Below are 25,107 nucleotides of genomic sequence, written 5' to 3'. Positions count from 1 at the left end.
CTAAACGTGCTTATTTTTTCAGTTTTAGCCTCTGATTTTTTAAACATAATATTGTTTTTCTCCAGCTTTATTGAGATCTAACTGACATATAACAGTATGTAAGTTTAAGGTGGACTTGATATATGTATATATTGCAAAATATATAAGGTTAGATATAAGGGTAGTTAACTATAAAAGTTACCACTTTAAGATTAGTTACCACATCCATCACCTCACATAATTACTTTTTTTCTGGTTGTAAGAACTTTTAAGATTTACTCTCTTAGCAACTTTCAAATGTACAATACAGTATGTTAACTATAGTCACCAGGCTTTTTAGATATTAAAAATAGAATCAATCAGCAGGTATTTATTGAGAAACTTCCATATGCTATACTCAGCCTATAAGAATACCAAGGTATGTCCCCTAAGAATTTCTCACCACCTCAAAAAGAAATAACCTAATATCTGAAAAATTCAATAAGAATATAAAATTTTTTAAATTTTTAAAAAACACGAAGTATTTTAGTAATTTTATACTATGGTAGACACAAGAATAAAGGTGCTGAATTTATCCTCCACGTCACAATATATTTAAAATTTTCTTGATATGTTATTTATCAACTAAATTTATGTATATCCTTGATTTTGTTTTAAAACTCCAAATATCTCCAAGGATTTCTCATAGCCCAAATTTTTTAAAAAACTGTTGTTTTTTGGATAAAACTTTTTAGCTAAACTTTTCTAGCTCAAGTTTTGTCACTGACTTTGAGATCATAAATAGATCCTTAAAATATGGTCTGTCTGAAAGCATGTAGAAGGACTACATGACATATTAAAGTCCCATTTTATTTTTCAAATCTATGATATATCATTCACTTTTCTTTTTTCAGTGTCAAGGTGTATGAAACTAGAATAATATTACCTCAGAAGTTCTGAGACAATCCTTAGACTATGCTTATTATCTCTACCCTTTAGCATTTTATAGTCATGTATTTTTTTTCCATCTTTATTGGAGTATAATTGCTTTACAATGTTGTGTTAGTTTCTACTGTACAACAAAGTGAATCAGCTATATGTATACATATACCCCCATATCCCCTCCCTCTTGAACCTCCCTCCCACCCTCCCTATCCCACCCCTATAGGTGGTCACAAAGCACTGAGCTGATCTCCCTGTGCTATGGAGCAGCTTCCCACTAGCTATCTATTTTACATTTGGTAGTGGATATATGTCCATGCCACTCTCTCACTTAGCCCCAGCTTCCCCTTCCCGCCCCTGTGTCTTTATTCCTGCCCTGCCACTAGGTTCATCAGTACCATTTTTTTAGATTCCATATATATGCTTTAGCATACGGTATTTGTTTTTCTCTTTGTGACTTACTTCACTCTGTATGACAGACTCTAGGTCCATCCACCTCATTACAAATAAATCAATTTTGTTACTTTTTATAGCGGAGTAATATTCCATTGTATATATGTGCCACATCTTCTTTATCCATTCATCTGTCGATGGACACTTAGGTTGCTTCCACATCCTGGCTATTGTAAATAGTGCTGCAGTGAACATTGGGGTACATGTATCTTTTTGAATGATGGTTTTCTCAGGGTATATGCCCAGTAGTGAGATTGCTGGGTCATATGGTAGTTCTATTTTTAGTTTTTTAAGGAACCTCCATACTGTTTTCCATAGTGGTTATATCAATTTACATTCCCACCAACAGTGCAGGAGGGTTCTCTTTTCTTCACACCCTCTCCAGCATTTATTGTTTGTAGATTTTTTTGATGATGGCCAGGCCATTCTGAGTGGTGTGTGAGGTGATACCTCATTGTGGTTTTGATTTGCATTTCTCTAATGATTAGTGATGTTGAGCATCTTTTCATGTGTTTTTTGGTAATCTGTATGTATTCTCTTGGACATGTATTTTTTTTTAATGTAGCAAATACTATTCTACTTCGTTTATTATTTGTTATTTTTCCAGTTTCTGATTCATAAAAATTAAATATACTTTTTGTTTACTATTTCTTATACATTATCACTGTCAATGAAATGTTTTTATCACATATTTTGATAAAACAGTAAGGATGGGGAGGCCAGTGGCCAAATCTACTTTTTAGTGGGCTACCAGGAACAATTAATTCTTTGGTTAATTTTTTCAAAAGTATACCTTGTAAAGTACACATAATCTCTTGGAACTTAGTGATATTTCAGAGATAGTGTGCTCCAAACTTTGGAATTGAAATAGGGAGCTCAAAATATTTTCTAAATTAGGGTTATATAGTGATTTTTTTTGATTCAGTAGCTTAAAAGTTGTAATGCATTAATTTGAGTGTGTTATACAAAAAATAATAATTTCTTTGTGGTCATTCCATGCCATGCATGGCATAATATAAAATCTCACCATATCCATGATTTCTTATTTCCAGGCAATGAAAACTACAAACAAATAGCAATGTGTGTTCTTTACCACATAAGCATGGATGACCGCTTTAAATCAATGTTTGCATACACTGACTGTATACCACAAGTAAGTGCTTTAAGTGTTTTTTTAAAAAGGCATTCAAAAAATATGTTTTTTACTTTCTTCCCTTGATTTGCCTGATAGGTTTTTTCTTTAAAAATCCCCTCTTAAAAATAATATATATTTGTTATATACAATCTGGAAAGTACAGAACATTATAGAAATGAAAGTAACTTTCTGTTATCCCAAACCCAGAGATAACCATTTAAAATTTTGGTACATTTTCTTCTACATAGTTAAAAAAATACTGTATTGGGATTATATGCCATATGTAGTTATATATTGCTTTTTAACTTAATATATCGTTAAGTACCCTCCCATGTCACTGAACATTCTTCAAAAATTATTCATAATAGTTGTATACTGTTTTATTGCATAAGTGTACCATAATTTAAATATTGTTAAATTGTTTATTAGGTTTTCTTCCAGTTTATCACATAAAAACTGATGTAAGTAAAAGTATATAAACAAATGAAATAATGTGGAATAAATATCATAGTATGTAAAAGCTTAACCACATCTCAATTTTTTCTTTAGTTTAAATTCCTAAAAGTAGAATTACTAGGTCAAAAGGTATTTTGTGTATTTGACACAATATGGCCAAATTACCTTCTAAGAAGACGTGAGTTGATTTTTTTCCAACTGTCACTTCACTTTGTTTTTTTTTTGTTTGTTTTTGGGCTTTTTTCTTGATTAGTAGCTTTTATAATGTATCTTTTTTTCAATTTTTTTAATTTTTAAATTTTTTTTATTAGTTTCTGCTTTATAACAAAGTGAATCAGTTATACATATACATCTGTTCCCATATCCCTTCCCTCTTGCGTCTCCCTCCCTCCTACCGTCCCTATCCCACCCCTCTAGGTGATCACAAAGCACCGAGCTGATCTCCCTGTGCTATGCGGCTGCTTCCCACTAGCTATCTACCTTATGTTTGGTAGTGTATATATGTCCATGCCTCTCTTTCGCTTTGTCACAGCTTACCCTTCCCCCTCCCCATATCCTCAAGTCCATTCTCAAGTAGGTCTGTGTCTTTATTCCTGTTTTACTCCTAGGTTCTTCATGACATTTGTTTTTTTCTTAAATTCCATATATATGTGTTAGCATACAGTATTGTCACTTCACTTTAAACAGCACTGGATACTATCATTTCTCTAAAAATGGAGTGTCTCTATTTCTTTTTATTTGCATTTTATTTGTATTTCTGTGGATATTGGTGAAGTTGAACATTTTTCACATGCTTATTGTTGATATTATGTTATAAATCATTCATGTCCCTTGATAATTTTTCCATTGGCATGTCAATATTTTAGGATTAATAAATAATATTTCTATATATAATAACTATTTTAACTCATTGTCATATTACAGATGTTTCCCAACTTTGTCATTTGCCCTTTAATTTTGTTTGTGGTTGACGGTTTTAAATGCTTTGCGTTCTCTGATGGGAAAATGCTTCATCAGAATACTTTTATTTTTATAGCACTGCTCTCAAGAAAGATATTTGCTATAACTCAGTTGCTTGATATATTTCATATGTTAGGTTTATTTGTCTTGAAGGAGTTTAGTGATTTTTTTTTCATAGACTATAATGGTGGAGATTCTATACATGTGTAATTTTACTCTTAGGGAATTTACATTCATGGAATCACTATTGTGCTATTAATCTTCATTAAACTGAGCTCTACTAATTTGAATACTATCTGATGATTAGAACATTAGGCTGATTTTTAATATTATTTTTATAATATGGCTTTCTAAAATAGAAAAAGCAAAATCGTAGGATGTATAATATACAATAAAAATAACACTTTTAAAAGACACTTTAGAAGAATATGTATAGTAAGTCATACTTATTAAAGTAATCCTCTTAAGACTCCTACTACGTAATTCCTTATTAGCCTAATATAAGTTATTAAATGTATATTATTTTAGGATTAATAGTAGTAATGATTAATATTTATTAATTAATATTTTATTAATGAATATTTATTACTACTATTGTTATTAATAGTAGTAATAATAATTAATAATTATTATTTAGTAAAAACAGGCCATAGTTTTTTTTTTTTTTTCCATTTTTTTTAAGTTTATTTATTTATTTTTTTAATTAGTTTCTGCTTTATAACAAAGTGAATCAGTCATACATATACATCTGTTCCCACATCCCTTCCCTCATGCATCTCCCTCCCTCCCACCCTCCCCATCCCACCCCTCCAGGCGGTCACAAAGCACCGAGCTGATCTCCCTGTGCTCTGCGGCTGCTTCCCACTATCTATCTACCTTACGTTTGGTAGTGTATACACGTCCATGCCTCTCTTTCGCCTTGTCACAGCCCACCCTTCCCCCTCCCCATATCCTCAAGTCCATTCTCAAGTAGGTCTGCGTCTTCATTCCCGTTTTGCCCCTAGGTTCTTCATGACATTTTTTTTTAAATTCCGTATATATGTGTTAGCATACGGTATTTGTCTTTCTCTTTCTGACTAACTTCACTCTGTATGACAGACTCTAGGTCTATCCACCTCATTACAAATAGCTCAGTTTCGTTTCTTTTTATGGCTGAGTAATATTCCATTGTATATATGTGCCACATCTTCTTTATCCATTCATCCGATGATGGACACTTAGGTTGTTTCCAGCTCCGGGCTATTGTGAATAGAGCTGCAATGAACATTTTGGTACATGTCTCTTTTTGAATTATGGTTTTCTCAGGGTATATGCCCAGTAGTGGGATTGCTGGGTCATATGGTAGTTCTATTTGTAGTTTTTTAAGGAACCTCCATACCGTTCTCCATAGTGGCTGTACCAATTCACATTCCCACCAGCAGTGCAAGAGTGTTCCCTTTTCTCCACACCCTCTCCAGCATTTATTGTTTCTAGATTTCTTGATGATGGCCATTCTGACTGGTGTGAGATGATATCTCATTGTAGTTTTGATTTGCATTTCTCTAATGATTAATGATGTTGAGAATTCTTTCATGTGTTTGTTGGCAGTCTGTATATCTTCTTTGGAGAAATGCCTATTTAAGTCTTCTGCCCATTTTTGGATTGGGTTGTTTGTTTTTTTGCTATTGAGCTGCATGAGCTGCTTATAAATTTTGGAGATTAATCCTTTGTCAGTTGCTTCATTTGCAAATATTAATATTTATTAATTAATATTTTATTAATGAATATTTATTACTACTATTGTTATTAATAGTAGTAATAATAATTAATAATTATTATTTAGTAAAAACAGGCCATAGTTTTTTTTATTAATTCTTATTAATCCTTCTATTCATCCCAAATTAATAACATGGTTCTAAAAATTGAATTTGCTATTCCAGAATTTTAATACTTTATCTACACGTAATTAAAAAACTGATAAACTCTCAAGTATAATTTCTTAGGCTTTTATACCAGGGGATAAACTAATTATGCTTGTTTACAGAAAGTAGACATCCTTCAAATATGCAGCATATTTTATCTAACAAGGCAAGGCTTCTTATAGAGATAACACATGTCAGACTACAGCCGATACAAAGTGTAATCAAACTCTTTGTCAAACAAGTTGTCAATAAAAGAGTAGCCATGTCAAAGGGAGATTACAGGTGATTTACTACAGTCTCACTTCATATGTTCCAAGGGGTTTTGCTTCACAGTTTCAAAGGGTGTTCCTTTTCCAATCCTATTTAATGTCAGAACTTCATTGACTACAGGATATGAATTAGAAAGCAGTGATAAAAGAATAATATTTTTGTCTAGATTGACTGTTATTATCTAGATTAGATTTTAAAGAGAATAACATTAAATAAAAGAGAAATAAATGTACACTAAAAAGAGATGGAAAACTTTTTTTGTTAAATATTTAATTTGGAGTTACCCTTCCCTCTATACCCTAGAATTTACAATCTCAAACATAAAATGTGAAACTTTATTTTCAATAAATAATCAGAAATAAAAGCCTGTTTAAGTTACATTTGAAACATTATTATTATTGCAGTTGAAGACTTTGTAGAAAAATCACCCATACCTTTTCAAGGACAACATTCATGCATGTTTCCTTGCCAGATAATTTTCTAACATCAAACATTTCTGCAGTGGGGTTTTCAGAACATTTATGGTCTGTATTTCATGAACAAAATCTTCCAAAATTCATTCAGTGGTCAATGTTTTGGGGTTTTAGTTTATTATATTTTGTTTTTAAAGCTCAACCCTGGTAAGAATAGTGAGGGTATGTTATCAAATTATGTTGTAAAGATCCTGAAACTTTTTAGTATGAGGCCATATTTTGAGAAACCAAATGGTACTCTAGAATAGTATGTTTGTTTCTAAAGTGCTATCCAGCCTATAACTCGTACTTTATAAGGCTCAACTTTGACATATTTGGGGAAAAGTTGACATGGTTTGGTTGACACCCAGTACCAATTGTAAAAGTACATTGTAAAATAAAAGAATCATGGAAAGCAAATTTGGGATTAAATTCAAATTTCCGAGCTTCCTTCAGGAATTAAAACGATACTCCTCTCAGAAGTATTGACTCCTTGAAGTAATGTTTATAATACTAACAAAGCTTTGAACCCATTTGTGATAGCAACTGATTAACCTACTTATTAAATAAAACCATATCTGAAGTTTGGAATATATTAATGTAATACTCTGTTAGCTTTGAAATTATGCACATTAATTTTTGTTTAGTAAATATTGTCAAGTATTACAAATGAATTTTTCAAATGAGAAGCCTAAAATAACTTGGAAAGTAAGAAAGCAGTGGTTCAATTGTCATTCATATTCATTTCAGTGATCAAAAAAATGTGGGATATGGTCATATTCTTTAATTCCATTAGATATATATGTAAAGGAACTTTATAAACTGTGAAACACTGTACAAAAATAAGGTGCCATTTGTAAGTGCTTCTCATTATTTTGGAACCACTCAGAGTCCAATTTAAATACTCCCTTTCTTATATGTGTTTTATAGGATAAACCTATACTTTTTAAAATTTCTTCATCAGAATTTTATTAGTCCAAATAAACAATGTGTTAACATTGGGCTCATGGAATAGCATTACGTAAATTAGATTAACTTTAAGAGGTTGTATCTAGTGCATGATCATGGTCTTTTGGGGGAAAAATGATTCTATTGATTTCTCATTCTTAAAGAGCTGGGCTTTGGTGGAAATAGACTGTGAGATGCTCTAACATAAGCCTATAATTAGAGCTCACTTTTGTAAATTATTTAACATTCAGAGTAGATGTTATAAAGTCAACATGCCTCATAATCTCTCCCAATATTATGTTGCTTTGCTTCTTTTGTACTTTATTGCCTCTAATTATTCAATATATTCTCATTTTTTCCCTCTATTATGCCACTATTTTGTAAAACTTGGGGGTCAGGGCAAGTCTTTCTTTATGGATGATCTTAATGGTCTCAGTGGGTGAATTGTTCCAGGTAAGTGTACTTGGGGATAACCAGGAGTTAATGGTTGTATTCTAATAATAGTTAAGAGTACACATTAACAGTTCATTGTTATTTAGACCTCTAAGATGCATGTTTTGTTTAAATAGGTGCAAATGCCATCCAGATGCTTATGAAAGTATTTATTGGTAATAGAATGGCCAAAGTACATGTTTAGGTAATGATGTCATGGTGTTATTTAACATTTTACCTAGAACAGTGCGCAAGAATCTTCATAGTAATCCACATGTTTTCTACCACAGTTGTCCTATTTGGCCCCTCTTTGATCTACACGCTTCTTTTGAGCTGAATGCTGGTAAACGTCCTTTCTGACAGCCCCCTTTGCTCCTGCCTGCCATTATCTGCTGAAGTTCAGAAACCAGAGCATCACTTCAAACAGCAGAGTTAGGGAGTAGCCAGTCAGAAGAGATTCCTGAGGCATGCAAAGTTCTGCCATAATCATTCAAAGATGTTTGGGTAGGGGGGTGGGGGTGGCAGAGGTGTATGTGAATACAGAGAGCTGTAGGGGTTGGCCTCTGGTCACTGGTAAATAAGTGAAGTCAGGTGCCAGAGAGTCTAGACACAGTGATTTCAGTCCTGGGTCTTTGGTATCTGATACTCAATATGGGACTTGTCTGATTGAACACTATTGCCTCTTCATTGCACAGGCTGAAGCCTTTTAGTGCCTTCCTGTTAAATTAGTAAAAGATGACAATGGACATAGTTAAAACAGAACAAATCTAGTTTTAGTATTTCCTAGTTGTCAGTAATTACACTTACTTCTGAAGTGCTGTGGGTAGCAGTCAAAGACAGTGTTGCACGTAGAGCTTGAACTAAACTATTATTTTAAAGTGTGAACACTTTAAAATTGAAATGTTTCTCTTTCTTATTATGAAAAACTAATTCAATATCATGATGTATTTCATTCACACTTAGTCCTGATTTCTCTTGATTTTGGGATGTAGGTGTTGGATAAGGTTTTAAACCATGCATTATTTTTTAAAAAGCTAGCTCCTGAATATTTCATCACAGGACTTAATGTGGAAATTACAAAAACAAGGCAAAACAAAAACCCTCAGCTTCTAACAAATCACCATGTAACACCGTTCTTAAGGGCAAATTTCATACTACAAGGTTAATTTCAAGTAAACAGCAACACATATTTTGCCTTGCTAAGCATTGCATTGATGTAACAAACATACTTTTGTTATTTTTAAAAAGCTTCTTGAATTAGCAGAAGTTTGGAAGAAATCTATAATGGGTTTTTAATTAGAATATGAAAAACATACTGTATATATTTACATTGTTAGAGGATTGTCACCTACATTTTTATTAATTTGTAATTTAATTTTAGTTGGCAGTTAATAGATAGCAAAATCTGTTAAAACTATATCCAATAAATTAAGATTATTTTACCTTTGCCATAGAGTTTTTTTGTTCTACAACATTATTAAGTGTTAGTGATTAAAGATTCCACTAGCAGCAACATTTGTGTTAAAGAAGTGCTCTCTGGGAAAAGGCATGGTACATGCCAACCATTCACCAGCTATAGTGTTTTTGTAGCTCTCAGCAAATAGTGAATTTTATATATATATATACATATAGTTTTGTTAGAATTATATCTAAGTATTTTGAGGAGCAATTGTGAGTGGATTTGCTTTTTTAATTTTGGTTTCCAGTTGTTCATTGCTAGCATACAGAAATAAGATTAGTTTTTGTGTTCACCATGTATCCTTTTTGAAACTTAGAAGTTATTTGGAACTAACATAGAGAATAACCAAAACAAGATTTAACAAAATAGGGTCTAACCAGTCAACAAAGGCATGTTGATCTAAAAAGGTATCTGCCGAGATAAAACATAAGAAATTTTTAGGTTATAAATTTTAGGATTGACTTCCATATGTTGTTATCAATTTTACTAAGAGAAAAATGTATTTATATAATATGCACTAAGTTAATTTGCTATTTACCAATAATAGTAGACAAGCTTCTCAAAAGTATAGCTTAAGGTTTGTTCATTTCTCCTTTATTACATAGCAACTATCTCCCATGACAAATCTAGATTACTGCTAAATGGCATAAGTGACCTGCCTTTTTCTTCCTACTTTTCTGTCTGCTGCTTCTTAGACCCATCTTCCCTTTCTCTCTCTCTTTTTTGAAAATAAATTTATTGATTGATTGATTTTTGTCTGGGTTCGGTCTTTGTTGCTACACACGGGCTTTCTCTAGTTGCAGCAAGCGGGGACTACTCTTTGTTGCAGTGTGTGGGCTTCTCATTGCAGTGGCTTCTCGTTGCGGAACAGGGGCTCTAGGCACGTGGGCTTCCGTAGTTGTGGCTCATGGGCTCAGTAGTTGTGGCTTGTGGGCTCTAGAGCGCAGGCTCAGTAGTTGTGGTGCACGGGCTTAGTTGCTCCACGGCATGTGGGATCCTCCTGGACCAGGGCTCGAACCCGTGTCCCCTGCATTGGCAGATGGATTCTTAACCACTGCACCACTAGGGAAGTCCCTTCCCTTTCTCTTATCATTAAGTAGAGTTCGTTTCTTATTTTATACACACTCCCAAATGATTGGGTCCCGCTTTACAGGTTCAGTTATCAACCATAAATGACAATTCCTAAAATTATACCTTCAGTCCAATCATGTCTCATAAACTTGTGTTTATAACTTTTACTGACTATCTGCACTAGACTGTCACATAGGCAGCTTAAATTCAGCATGTCCAAAACCAAAATTACTGTCTTCCCTTTAAAGTTTTCTCCTACTTTGGTTTCTGTCTTTTGGTAAATGTTAGCACCACCATCCATGTTGTTGTTCAGGGCAGAAACCTGCGAGTCATCTTTGACCCTTCCTCTCCCTTAACCCCAACATCTAGTCAGTTATTAAATCCCAGTTTAATTCTCTTTCCTAAATATATCTCTGAGCCATCCTTTTTATCTCTATCCCCACTGCTCTACCTAGTCCAGGCAGCCATCATCATACCTCGACTTTTCCACTAGCCCCTTAGGTGGTTTTGCCACATTTTCTTACCCTATTACAGTCTATTTTCTAAATTGACCAGATCTTTTTGAAGCGTAAATCTTATCCTGACACTTTCCTTATTTGGAAGGCGTTAATGTCTTCCCATTTACCTTAGCATGAAGCCCAAAATCCTTAACGTGTACTTCAGAATCCTGTGTGATCTGGCTTTTACCTTATCTCTTAACACTATTTCCCTCACTCCAACCATGCTTGTCTTCTCTTAATTCTTAAGAAGAATGACTTTTTTTCCTGCCTTGTAACCTTTACACAAGCTATTTTCATTGCTCAGAATGGTCTACTTCCATACAACATTTTAAATTCCTTAAATGCAAAGGTTTTATGTAATATTTCTCTTATATTCTCCAGTGTACTTGGAAGTTCATATTGAATGCTGAGCATCTAATAGTTCATTAAGTATTCAGTTATTCAATAGTAAAAGCCTACCACTTCTATGTTGAAAATGTAATTGTATTATATTATTTCCAACATACAATCTAAGGTAACATACTGTGATAAAATAGTGCCTGTGGTTTTTTGTGTGTTTGGGGGTTTTCTGAGTAAAATATGTCTTGTGCTTCTTGCTAGTTAATGAAGATGCTCTTTGAATGTTCGGATGAACGAATTGACTTGGAACTCATTTCTTTCTGCATTAATCTAGCTGCTAACAAAAGGAACGTACAGCTTATCTGTGAAGGTTAGTGCCTTTGAGCTTCATAAATAACTTCTATCATATGCTATTGGCATATGATGGAAAATAGATAATAAGGAATTAAGAATTATAGTAAATATGTAAATCCTATTTTTAAATAGTTTTAAAAATTATAGCTATAATCCTTAAATGTCAGACTCAGAATATTCTTACATCATGAGTAGAAACGCTTACCCTTTAGTAACATTTTATAAACCATTTGGTCAGTTACCCTTAATTGAAATTTGATTTTTAAAAATATTTTCTAGATGAAATAAAACTTTTTATTTGCAAAGCAATCTGTTACAGTGTAAGATGTTGCAATACAAGTGTATTAGCTATTTGTTTCTATAGTATCTTCATAAAATGATTCATCATACATTATGATATTTCAGAGTTTGCTCAATAGTTTTTTCGTATTTGAGAAGTATACATGTTCATTATAAAAAGTACAAATGAGCAAATAGGAAAAAACTAAAAATTTTACTCCCACTATCCAGAGATAATCATGGGTAAAACTTTGGTACAATGCTTCTGCGTATTTTTAAATTAAAATGGGATTCTCTCTATAAATGGTGACATGTTTTTTGAAGTTAATATTTGAATATCGTTCCATATGATTAAATACTTTAATAAAACATAATTGCCAGTAGCTGCAAAATAATCCATTAAAGGATTTTCCATAGTTTAATCTGCTAGTTTGTTGCCACTTCTTTTCTGTTACAAGCAATGCTACAGTAATTTTCCTTTCTCTGAATCTTTCATGTTTCCATTTTTACATTCTTAGAATAAATTCCTAGAAGTACAATTTTTATGGGTCAAAAAGTATTTACATTTTAAAATTTTGTGGTACATATTTCATATACATACTGTGCTTCCATTTATGTGAAATTCTAGAAGAGGCAAAACTAATCTGTGTTTAAAAAGAAAAAATAAAAAGGGGAAGAGGAGGAAGAGGAAAAGGAGGAGAAAAAAAGAAAAGTAATTGTATTGGGGGACTAAGGTTGACTAAGCACAAGGGAACTTTCTTCATTGAATGGAAATATTCTGTATCTTGATATGTATGAATTACACAGGGGCATACATTTATTAAAATTAATTGTACATTTAATATTTACATATTTTCTGTGTGTAAATTGGGGTTTTTTGAGAACCAAAAATTTAAAAAATCATTAAATGAACCTTTGTTGGGGGAATTTTTTTGTTTTTATTATCAGGAAATGGGCTGAAGATGCTCATGAAGAGGGCTCTGAAGTTCAAGGATCCATTGCTGATGAAAATGATTAGGAACATTTCCCAGCATGATGGACCAACTAAAAATTTATTTATTGTAAGTATAGTTTTTGGCTTTCTGTCATTAAAATAGCCTGAGAATTAAAGCTTTAAAGTGCTGTGTCTGGAAATATAACTCTTCCTTAGCTCTTGTCAAATATTAATTCATGACCCAAGTTGGTTTTTCTTCAACTTCCTTGTAAGTTTAGCTCCTAGAAATCTCAGCCTAAGTTTTAATGTTGTTTTTGTTTTACAATCCCTATCCCTAACCCTTTCATCCTCACTCCAGTTTGCTTGCCTTAAACCAGTTCACCATAGTCTCCCTTAGCAATTTAGCTCAAGGTTATTAAAATAAGAGAGTCACATTTGATACTTTTTCTTCTTATGGGTTAAATTATTAGATTAGTTCTTCTGGAGAAATCATATTTTAAATTTGTATTAAAATTCTATTTTATTCAGGATTATGTTGGGGACCTTGCAGCTCAAATCTCTAATGATGAAGAGGAAGAGTTTGTGATTGAATGTTTAGGAACTCTTGCAAATTTGACCATTCCAGACTTAGACTGGGAATTGGTTCTTAAGGAGTATAAGCTGGTTCCGTACCTCAAGGATAAACTCAAACCAGGTCTGTGCTAAGTATTTCACTTCTGCGTAATCATTAAGTTATTTCTTTCTGTTGTGGATAAGGCTGCTAGAACAGTATTTTGTGACCATTATTGTACTACATAACACATTTTCTTCCCACACCTCTAGGTCTAGCCCAAGTTCGTTTCTTTCTCTCAGAAAGGCAGTCACTAGTTCTCCTCGTATATGTATGTACTCTCTTCCCTAACAATATGTTATTTTAATATTAGTTTCCCTTTCCTACCCTGCCTTTTTTTTTTTTTTTTTTTTTTTTTGCGGTACGTGGGCCTCTCACTGCTGTGGCCTCTCCCGTTGTGGAGCACAGGCTCCAGACGCGCAGGCTCAGTGGCCGTGGCTCACGGGCCCAGCCACTCCGCGGCATGTGGGATCCTCCCGGACCGGGGCAGGAACCCGTGTCCCCTGCATCGGCAGGCAGACTCCCAACCACTGCACCACCAGGGAAGCCCGTATACTGCCTTTTTAAAATTACTAAATACCATCCCGCTCTACACGAGTTCACATGCACACAATAAGTTCTCTGAGGCATTCAAATGACTCTTCTGTTTTCTGTGTTTACATTGTCATTCATTTGTATTTTCAAAGACTTATCTCCACCTCTCTACTGCCCCCCCACCACCAACTGTCATCATGGAATGGAATTCCGTTAACAATGAATTTTGGAAAAAGGACGCATTTATAAGCGTGTTAAGGATTCATAGAAACTGATTTAATAGCTTTTAGTATCTTTTCTGTGAATTAGAATTTTGGCAATATAAAAGCATTTGTATCAGGACATTTCAGTGAAAACTTTCTGTGATTTGACTACTAGGTGCTGCAGAAGATGACCTTGTTTTAGAAGTGGTTATAATGATTGGAACTGTATCTATGGATGACTCTTGTGCTGCATTGCTAGCCAAATCTGGGATAATCCCTGCACTCATTGAGTTGCTAAATGGTAAATTATAATTTATCTAAATTTATTTTTATGTTAATATATAAACAAGTTATGAGTTTAGATTTTTAAATGTGGAATCTGCAATCATGAAATATTATTTATCTTGTTGCATTACTCATCTTATAGCAACTTAAATTATATAGTTAGGAAAATGAATTAAATATACCTTTACTGGGATTAGATAGCATAGTATCAAATAGCTTTTTAGGTTGCAAAGTTAAGAATGTTGCTATAAAGTGATTCAGGACCAATTTTACAGACACTACCCTCATCAGCCTTGAACAACTAATATTCCACCATTTCTTCTTTATGTTGAGCTTTGTTTTGGTTGAATTGGATCTCCTATCTTGCACAAACCCTTTTTTTAATATCTTGATTTCTTTTTTTTTTTTTTTTTTTTGCGGTATGCGGGCCTCTCACTGTTGTGGCCTCTCCCGTTGCGGAGCACAGGCTCCGGATGCACAGGCTCAGCGGCCATGGCTCACGGGCCCAGCCGCTTCACGGTATATGAGATCCTCCCGGACCGGGGCACGAACCCGTGTCCCCTGCATCGGCAGGCGGACTCTCAACCACTGCGCCACCAGGGAGGCCCAATATCTTGATTTCTAATCAGAAAAGTTTATTTGGAAGCTAATTCTAATCATCATATTCCCTCCTAGATCCATATATAGTATTGTCCTCTAAACTTTCTACAGTGAAGAAAATGTTCTCTATCTGCACTGTCCAACACATGTGGCTATTGAATACTTGAACTGTGGCTGTTAGGACTGAGAACCTGGAGTTTAAATTAAATTTAATTAAAATTAACTAGCCACAACGGCTATGGTTACAATACTGGATAGCGGAGGCCTAGATAGTCTTCCCCTTACCTTTGTTTTGCTCTTAAGGGCCCAGGTTTCTTTTTCTATATTGCATACAAAATTTTTCTGACTCTAATAGTATTTTATTAGGGCCAAGTTCTCTAGGACCTTGTGTTAGTCTGCTCAGGTCGCCATAACAAAATACCACAGACTTGGTGGCTTAAACAACAGAAATGTATTTTCTCATAGTTCTAGAGGCTGGAAAGTCTATCAGGGTGCCAGCCAATTTGATTCCTGGTGAGGTCTTTCTTCCTGGGTTGCATAAGGCCACCTTCTTGTTGTGTCCTAACATCCTCATATGGCAGGCGGGCAGAGGAAATGGGGGAGAGGGAGAGAGAGAGCACAAGCACACACAAGTGCTTGGGTATCCCTTCTTATAAGGTTACTAATCTTATGGGATCAGGACTCCACCCTTATGACCTCATTTAACCTTACTTATTTCCTTATGGCCCTATCTCTGAATATAGTCACATTTGGGATTGGGGCTTCAGCATATGAATTTTTGGAGGGATGCAATTTGCCCATAGCAGATATACATTAAAAGTAGCTAATTAGTATAGAAGTTAAAAATACTAATATGGAAAGCTTAAAAAGACCCTCTAATCTCGGTCTTTCCTGTACCAGGTATAATACATAAAGAAAAATACACAAGTTGTAAGTATGTATAGCACAATGAATTTTCAAAATGAGAGCTCTCATGTTATTCCCACTCATATAAGGAAATGAAACATTACCAGTACCCTAGAAGTCCCTCTCCTGCCACCTCCCAGTCATTACCACCTTCTCCAGAGTGGTTTCCATTTTTCTTTTTATCACCCATAGATGAATTCTGCTTGGTTTTCAGCTTTTTAGAAATAGAGTCTTGTTTCTTTTTCCCTATAAATGTGAGGTTTGTCTATGTTTTGTACAGAACTATGTTTCTTTTTATTGCTGTACAAATAAATATACCACTATTTTTCCTTTCTACTATTGGTTGATAGTAGGGTGGTTGTTTTTGTTTGTTTTCTTTTCTAATCTATTTATTTTTTATTGGAGTAAAATTGATTTACAATGTTGTGTTAGTTTCTGCTGTACAATGAAGTGAATCAGCTCTATGTATACCTTTATCCCCTCACTCTTGGACCTCCCTGCCCCGCTTCCCCCACATCTAGGTCATCACAGAGCACCAGGCTGAGCTCCCTGTGCTATACAGCAGGTTCCCACTAGCTATCTGTTTTACACATGGTAGTGTATTTATGTCAAACCTAATCACCCAATTCATCCCACCCTCCCCTTACCCCCATGTCCTCATGTCCGTTCTCTACGTCTATGTCTCTATTCCTGCCCTACAAATAGGTTCATCTGTACCATTTTTCTAGATTCCACATATATGTATTAATATACGATATTTGTTTTTCTCTTTCTGGCTTACTTCACTCTGTATGATAGACTCTAGGTCCATCCACGTCTCTACAAATGACCCAATTCCATTCCTTTTTATGGCTGAGTAATATTCCATTGTATATATGTACCGCATCTTCTGTATCCATTCATCTGTCAATGGACACTTAGGTTGTTTCCATGTCCTGACTATTGTAAACAGTGTTGCAGTGAACATTGGGGTACATGTGTCCTTTTGAATTATGGTTTTCTCAGGCTATATGCCCAGTAGTGGGATTGCTGGGTCATATGGTAGTTGTATTTTTAGTTTTTTAAGGAACCTCCATACTGTTCTCCATAGTGGCTGTATCAATTTACATTCCCACCAACAGTGCAAAACGGTTCCCTTTTCTCCACACCCTCTCCAGAATTTATTGTTTGTAGATTTTTGGATGATGGACATTCTGACTGGTGTGAGGTGATACCTCATTGTAGTTTTGATTTGCATTCTTCTAATAATTAGTGATGTTGAGCATCTTTTCATGTGCCTCTTGGCCTTCTGTATGGCTTCTTTGGGGAAATGTCTGTTTAGGTCTTCCACCCATTTTTTAATTGGGTTGTTTGTTTTTTGATATTGAGCTCCATGAACTGTTTCTATATTTTGGAGATTAATCCTTTGCCATTGCTTCATCTGCAACTATTTTCTCCCATTCTGAGGGTTGTCTTTTCATCTTGTTTGTGGTTTCCTTTGCTGTGCAAAAGCTTGTACGGTTAATTAGGTCCCATATATTTATTTTTGTTTTTATTTTCATTACTCTAAGAAGTGAGTCAAAAACAATCTTGCTGTGGTTTATGTCAAAGCATGTTTTTCCTATGTTTTCCTCTAAGAGTTGTATAGTGTCTGGTCTTACATTTAGGTCTTTAATCCATTTGGAGTTTATTTTTGTGTGTGGTGTTAGGTAGTGTTGTAAATTCATTCCTTTGCATGTAGTTGTCCAGTTTTCCCAGCACCACTTATTGAAGAAGCTGTCTTTCCTCCATTTTATGTTCTTGCCTCCTTTGTCATAGATTAGGTGACCATATGTGCATAGGTTTATCTCTGGGCTCTCTAACCTGTACCATTGATCTATATTTCTGTTTTTGTGGCAGTATCATACTGTCTTGATTACTATGGCTTTGTAGTATAATTTGAAGTCAGGTAGCCTGATTCCTTCAGCTCCATTTTTCTTTCTCAAGATTGCTTTGGCTATTTGGGGTCTTTTGTGTTTCCATACAAATTGTAAAATTTTTTGTTCTAATTCTGTGAAGAATGCCATTGGTAATTTGATAGGGATTGCCTTGAATCTGTAGATTGCTTTGGGTAGTATAGTCATTTTCACAATATTGATTCTTCCCATCCAAGAACATGGTATATTTCTCCATCTGTTTATGTCATTTTTGATTTCTTTCATCAGTGTTTTATAGTTTTCTAAGTACAAGTCTTTTGCCTCCTTAAGTAGGTTTATTCCTAGGCATTTTATTCTTTTTGTTGTGATGGTAAATGGGATTGTTTCCTTGATTTCTCATTCCTTGATTTTTCATTGTTAGTGTATAGGAATGCCAGAGATTTCTGTACATTAATTTTTTTATCCTGCAACCTTACCAAATTCATTGATTAGTTCTAGCAGTTTTCTGGTGGCATTGTGAGGATTTTCTATGTATAGTATCATGTCATCGGCAAACAGTGACAGTTTTACTTCTTCTTTTCCAATTTGTGTTCCTTTTATTTCTTTTTCTTCTCTGATTACTGTGGCTATGACTTCCAAAACTATGTTGAATACGAGTGGCAAGAGTTGACATCCTTGTCTTGTTCCTGATCTTAGTGGAAATACTTTTAGTTTTTCACCATTGAGTATGATGTTTGCTGTGGGTTTGTCATATATGTCCTTTATTTTGTTGAGGTAGGTTCCTTCTGTGCCCATTTTCTGGAGAGTTTTTATCATAAATGGGTGTTGAATTTTGTTGAAAGCTTTCTCTGCATCTATTGAGATGATCATATGGTTTTTCTCCTTCAATTTGTTAATATGCTGTATCACATTGATTGATTTGCGTATATTGAAGAATCCTTGCAGCCCTGGGATAAATCCCACTTGATCATGGTGTATGAAACTTTTAATGTGTTTTTGGGTTCTGTTTGCTAGTATTTTGTTGAGGATTTTTACATCTATGTTCATCAGTGACATTAGTCTGTAATTTTCTTTTTTTGTGTGATATCTTTGTCTGGTTTTGGTATCGGGGTGGTGGTGGCTTCGTTGAATGAATTTGGGAGTGTTCCTCCCTCTGCAAGTTTTTGGAAGAGTTTGAGAAGGATTGGTGTTAGCTCTTCTCTAGGTGTTTGATAGAATTCGCCTGTGAAGCCATCTCCTCCTGGACTTTTGTTTGTTGGAAATTTTTAATTATGGTTTCAATTTCATTACTTGTGATAGGTCTGGTTATATTTTCTAATTCTTCCTGGTTCAGTCCTGGGAAATTGTACCTTTCCAAGAATTTGTCCATTTCTTTGTGGTTGTCCATTTTATTAGCATAGAGTTGTTTGTAATAGTCTCATATAATCCTTTGTATTTCTGTTGTGTCAGTTGTGATTTCTCCTTTTTCATTTCTAATTTTACTGATTTACATCCTCCCTCTTTTTTTCTTGGTGAGTCTGGCTAAAGGTTTATCAATTTTGTTTATCTTCTCAAAGAACCAACTTATAGTTTTATTGATCTTTGCTGTTTTCTTCATTTCTATTTCATTTATTTCTTCTCTGATCTTTATGATTTCTTTCTTTCTACTGACTTTGGGTTTTCTTTGTTCTTCTTTCTCTAGTTGCTTTAGGTGTAAGGTTAGATTGTTTATTTGAGATTTTCCTTGTTTCTTGAGGTGAGATTAAATTGCTATAAACTTCCATCTTAGAACTGCTTTTGCTACATCCCATAGGTTTTGGGTCGTCGTGTTTTCGTTGTCACTGTTTCTATGTATTTTTTTATTTCTTCTTTGATTTCTTCAGTGATCTCTTGGTTATTTAGTAGTGCACTGTTTAGCCTCCATGTATTTGTGTTTTTTACAGTTTTTTCCTGTAATTGATGTGCTATTATTATAAGTAATGCTCCTATGAGCATTCTTAAGCATTTCAATTAGTGAACATATTTACTCATTTCTGTTAGACACATACTTAGGAGCAGAACAGAGTACACGTATATATGGCTTTAGAAATAATGCCAACTACTTTGTTTTCCAAAGTAGTTGTGCCAATTCTCAGTCCCACCAGCAATGTACAGAAGTTCCAGTTATTCTACATCACCAATGTATTTTGGCATACAGCCTCTTTAATTATAGCCTTCATAGTGGTATCTCATTGTGGTTTTAATTTGCATCTCCCTAATAATTAATGAAATTGAGTACCTATTTGTATTTATTGGTTATTGGATATGGCTAATAAAGTGAAGTGCCTATTTAAGTCTTTTGCCCATTTTTCTCTTCTAAATCTTTAGAAGTTTGATTTGTAAATTCTTTAACATAATGCATTTTAATGGTCATCTAGAGGTAGTGCCTCCACATTTGAAGTTTGTGTACAAATAGTGTATATGTATTTGTTTTGGTGCACCCTTCACACAGCCAGGAGTTTTCAGATTAGAAATAATTAAAAGACCAGGTATTTGGGAGGTGAAAGTAAAGATAATGTAGTTGGCAGAATGAGAATGAGGATTTTGTGGTGAGCTGGAGAAAGTTGAAACAAAATGATCTGGGTCCTTGAATTGCTGTCCCATTTTGATTATGACTGAGAGATAATAACAGAGCCAGCTCAGTGTTTTACTATATTTTGATCTTCTCTGACATGTGGTTATCACAGGCAGAGGCTGCATACTACTGTTTTTATGAAATATATGTATTTTCAAGATTAAAACCCTTGGGGTTAAGTGAGGGAACACTATATACCAAGAGAGAAATTAATAAAATTTTAACCCACGTAGTCTAAGAGACTGGTACTTTGGCAAGTTAGTGAGGAAAATCATTTGGAACAGTTGGACTTTGAGGGGACCATAATTTATTCCACACAGCTAGTTGGATGCTCTGTCGACCTGTAAATCTTTGTCTAACAGATAGCACTGATCTGTTGCCAAGAGTTGTTAGCAGACTATTAGTAAATCAAATTTCATAACCAGTATCTAAAAATTGGATTTCTATAAGTATTTGCTTTTGCCATTACATGTATTAATCAGTGGTCATCCGCTATTCTGTTAAAGTCTTCTTTTCATGATAATAAACATTTCTTAATTAGTTTGTATGATTATGTAACATTCCTTTTTACTAGTATAATTGATTGGAACTAAAATTACTTTATTACTTCATACCAATAAGTAAAGTTTAATTTTGTTAACATTATTCAACAAAGAAAAAACCTGTTTATAACAGTCTAATTTCTACCAAAAACTTAGAAGATGTGATTTTTTAAGAACCATTTTTCTCATGTGAGGTCAACATTATAGAGACAAAATAAAACCAGGTTTATGTTACAAATTAGAATTATTTGAAGAATTTTTTTATGAGGCACCAAAATAAAAAAGAAGTCCCCACAAGTGGTGGTAAGTGTTGCCATGTCACACTGGGGACTTAGAAGTTAATTTAATCAATTTGTTTATACTTGGTGGCAAAAAATAGCAAAAATTACAGAAAAGCACCATTACTATTCTCTTAAACATGTCTTGTTTCTCAGTTCTTCCTCGGTACAACCTTTTGAGATGAACAGTCTCAAGTAGTGTGGTTTGGACTCAGAGATGATATAATTTCTGTCTTTAAACTCTTACTTTTTATTTTTGTATTTCAAAGTAAATTAACCTATTTAGTTTGACCACAACCAAATTTACTAAAACTTCTGAAAATATATTATATGAAATTTTTTGACTGATCACCATCATGTAATTTAGAAAAAACACCTAAGACGTAAATGATACATGCCACCCATATATTATAAATAATTTAAACTAATTGTCCTTTACCTGTCTCCTTGTCACTGTTAGTTTTTCTCATTCTTCATTTTTCCCCTCAATGTTTTTCAATTTTGTATATAATACAGTATTCTTTTATTTGAAGTTTTCTGTTTCTTTTCAGCTCAACAAGAAGATGATGAATTTGTGTGTCAGATAATTTATGTCTTCTACCAAATGGTTTTCCACCAAGCCACAAGAGATGTCATAATCAAGGAAACACGTATCCTTCAATGTTTACCATAGATAATGACACTTCACATATTAAGAAAAGATGCATTTTTACGTATATTTTCTTGCAAGTGTTCAAATATTGTAGAAGATATCAAGTTTTGAAATAAATTTAGAGGCAAGCTATTCTTCATAGAAGCTATTTACCCCAAATCAGTATATAGGTAAGATACACTGGAGAACAATTTTATTAACTTGTCAGGTTTCCTAAAAAACCTAACAAATATCTCATAACTTCCTTCTCTACTAACATAACTTAAATGTCACAGGTTCCTAGGACTATCCTTAGTCCTCTTTTAATCTTACCTTATTCACTATACATGGGAAAACACATCTACTGTTCCCATGACTTCAGCTCCTATGCTACTTATATGCTAATAAGTATTTGATATCTTCAAAACCTCTTTCTTGAGTCCCAGGCATTTGTTGCTAACTGCCACCTGGATGTCTTCCACCTACCTAAGGGGGCATAGTATGGCCTATAAAGCATTAGAATTAAATAATATAATATAATTAAATAGCCCTAATTTTAAATGTACTTACTAGCTACAGGACATTGGATAAGTTACTTAATCTCCTTGAGCATACAATCTTGCATCTATAAAATGGCCATAATATTATTAAAGTAAAAAGGCCTCCTATTATTAAAATAAAAAGACCTCCTATAGGATAGCTGTCAGTACTAGTGGATTTAAATCATCTGTAATAGTTCCCAACACAGAGAGATACTCAGAAATTGGTATTTTATCACTATTGCATCCAAAAGGGTATTTGATATTGCTAACATCTACCTCTCAAAAAGTCTACCTTCTGTATTCATGGTCGATAATAAGTGTCATCCACCCAGTCCCTTAGTTGAAAATGTTGTGTCTGCTGTCTCTTTTACTATACATAATTAATCATTCATTTATTCTGCAAACATTTATCAAGTTCTGACCATCTAACAGATACTGTTTTAAGTGCTGGACATGTAAAAGTCTCAGTCCTTGTACTGAAGGAGTTTATAGTCTAATTGGAAGGCTAAACAAGTAAATCAATGTACAATTAAAATCCAGTGTAATCAATGTCATAAAGTATGTACATCAGGCACAGGAGAGGATATATATAATGTCATGAAAGGCTAGCAGTGGATGTGGTATCTAAGCTGAATCTTTGTGTTTTTGGTTTTTTTTTAACTGTGGTGGTCTGCTTATTTGTGTACAAAAAAAAAACTGCTTTCAAATACTGCATAAAATCGTTCATTACCCATATGAAAAATCTAAATTGTTTTTTGCATATAGCTCTTCATAACCTGACCTTAACCTATTTTTCCAAAGTTGCCCTTTAATCTTATAATATACAGTTTCTCTTAGCATACCAAATTTCTCATCATTTATCAGACATTACCCTCGCTGTCATAACTTATTCCCTCTTTGTATGCCTTGTCAAACTCAGATGCATTTTTCTCCTTTTTTTTTTTTTTTTTTTACCTGACAGTCTCCAACTCATCAAAGATACGTTTATAAGCCATCTTCTCAGTTAAGCCTTTCTAATCCTGTGCCTACCTTCTTACCATTGGGAGTAATTTCTTTATTTTTCATCTCTAATAAAGTACTTTAAGTTATGTATTTATATGCCTGTCTCTACCAAAAGATTTTGAGCTCCTCTAGCTCAAGGACTGGCTTTGTCTTCCTTTTATCCATACCCAAAACTTAACATAGTACCTGCCATGTGGTTAGAACTTGTTTAGTCAATGAATTCATGTATCTAAATGGTTAATTCTCTTTTAAAATTTAAAATTTAATTGGGATACTTTTTTATACACTGGGCTATTGCTCAAAGCATTTTGAGGCTCCTCTGGTGTTCAGAGCCAATAACACATGCTTTAAGTATTAACATTGCCTTGCTTTTGAGGACAAGTTGAATTTCTGGAACCATATAAGGTTGCCAAGAGTCAAGTCTGATTAAAGCAAGTTTAATTGAGAAATGTTCATTTTGCTAAGGGCTGTCAAAATGCAAATACTATTTTGCTGTAACAGCTTCACTAGAGAGAACTCTTTTTATCATAAAGTAATAAATATTTTTAAAATGTGACTTATAAACTAACTCTCCCAGAAAGATAAATTTGAAATAACACTTTTGAGCAATGTTAACATCGTTGGAGTAACTTTTCAGCTGTGTTCCATGGAATGTGTTCCTTTAGAATTAATAGTTGCTTAATGAAAAAAGTTCTGTGATAAATGAGTTTGGGAAACACTGAGTTAAAGTTAAACGATATTCTTGCTGCAGGGTCTTCTTGGAGCCTTTAATATGCTTTTCTGGGTTGAGAATCTCTAAAAGAATATTTTATGTAGAGAAGATTTATATAACTCCAGAAGTTACTGTAAGAAACACATATTAGAAAACATCAAAGTGAAAGTATAGCTTTTTCTAGGTAACTTCTTTGGAAGACAGCCCCTTGTTTATGTGTCATCTCATAGTGTTTCTTCCTTAGGACTAAAGAAGAATGAAGCGTTTAAAGTACATACCAAGTGCCTGACACACAGTGAATAAGTGTTACCTCTGCTCTGGTCTGTTTTTTTTTTTTTTTTTTTTTTTTTTTTTTTGGCCGTATGCGGGCCTCTCACTGTTGTGGCCTCTCCCATTGCGGAGCACAGGCTCCGGACGCGCAGGCTCAGCGGCCATGGCTCACGGGCCCAGCCGCTCCGCGGCATGTGGGATCTTCCCGGACCGGGGCACGAACCCGTGTCCCCTGCATCGGCAGGCGGACTCTCAACCACTGCGCCACCAGGGAAGCCCGCTCTGGTCTGTTTTAAATGTACTCTCAGTACCTTATTACCAAAGCTCACACTATTAAGGCTACTTGTATTTGATTTTTTCTTCTCAGTGTAACTTTCTTTTCATTTTCTCCCAAGTGCGATTTTTGTTAAGCCATTGAATCTAAAGTCAATACTTTTTAAATAGTTATTCTGAAGGATATAGCATGTTGATAATGGTGGGAGTGGGAGATAAAAGATCTGCTGAATTAAAATTTTTACAAAAACATCAAGGAATATTAGATCTGATGCTTTAGTCCATGTCTTAAGATTGGATAAAGATTGCTGAAGGGCTTCAGCCCAATATTTTGGTTTTCAAAGCACAGGATTTTTGTTGATGTCAATGATATTTGAGTATGCCTCAT

General features: G+C 34.1%; 1 protein-coding gene across 2 annotated transcripts in view; it reads left to right on the top strand.

Moving 5' to 3' along the window:
- KIFAP3 (kinesin associated protein 3) overlaps positions 1 to 25,107 on the top strand; it is a 161,003-nt gene that overhangs the window by 82,314 nt on the left and 53,582 nt on the right. For both annotated transcript variants that reach the window (XM_081224620.1, XM_081224621.1), the window contains exons 11-16: positions 2,406 to 2,506; positions 11,538 to 11,646; positions 12,858 to 12,970; positions 13,372 to 13,537; positions 14,366 to 14,491; positions 21,841 to 21,939. In XM_081224620.1, the coding sequence (XP_081080746.1) occupies positions 2,406 to 2,506; positions 11,538 to 11,646; positions 12,858 to 12,970; positions 13,372 to 13,537; positions 14,366 to 14,491; positions 21,841 to 21,939 (714 nt within the window). The remainder of the gene's footprint in view (positions 1 to 2,405; positions 2,507 to 11,537; positions 11,647 to 12,857; positions 12,971 to 13,371; positions 13,538 to 14,365; positions 14,492 to 21,840; positions 21,940 to 25,107) is intronic.

Source organism: Mesoplodon bidens (genome assembly GCF_964165515.1).
Source record: "Mesoplodon bidens genome assembly, chromosome: 2".
In the NCBI taxonomy this organism is placed as follows: domain Eukaryota; kingdom Metazoa; phylum Chordata; class Mammalia; order Artiodactyla; family Ziphiidae; genus Mesoplodon; species Mesoplodon bidens.
Note: the sequence above shows the minus strand (reverse complement) of the source record. Positions and strands in the feature narration are given on the sequence as shown.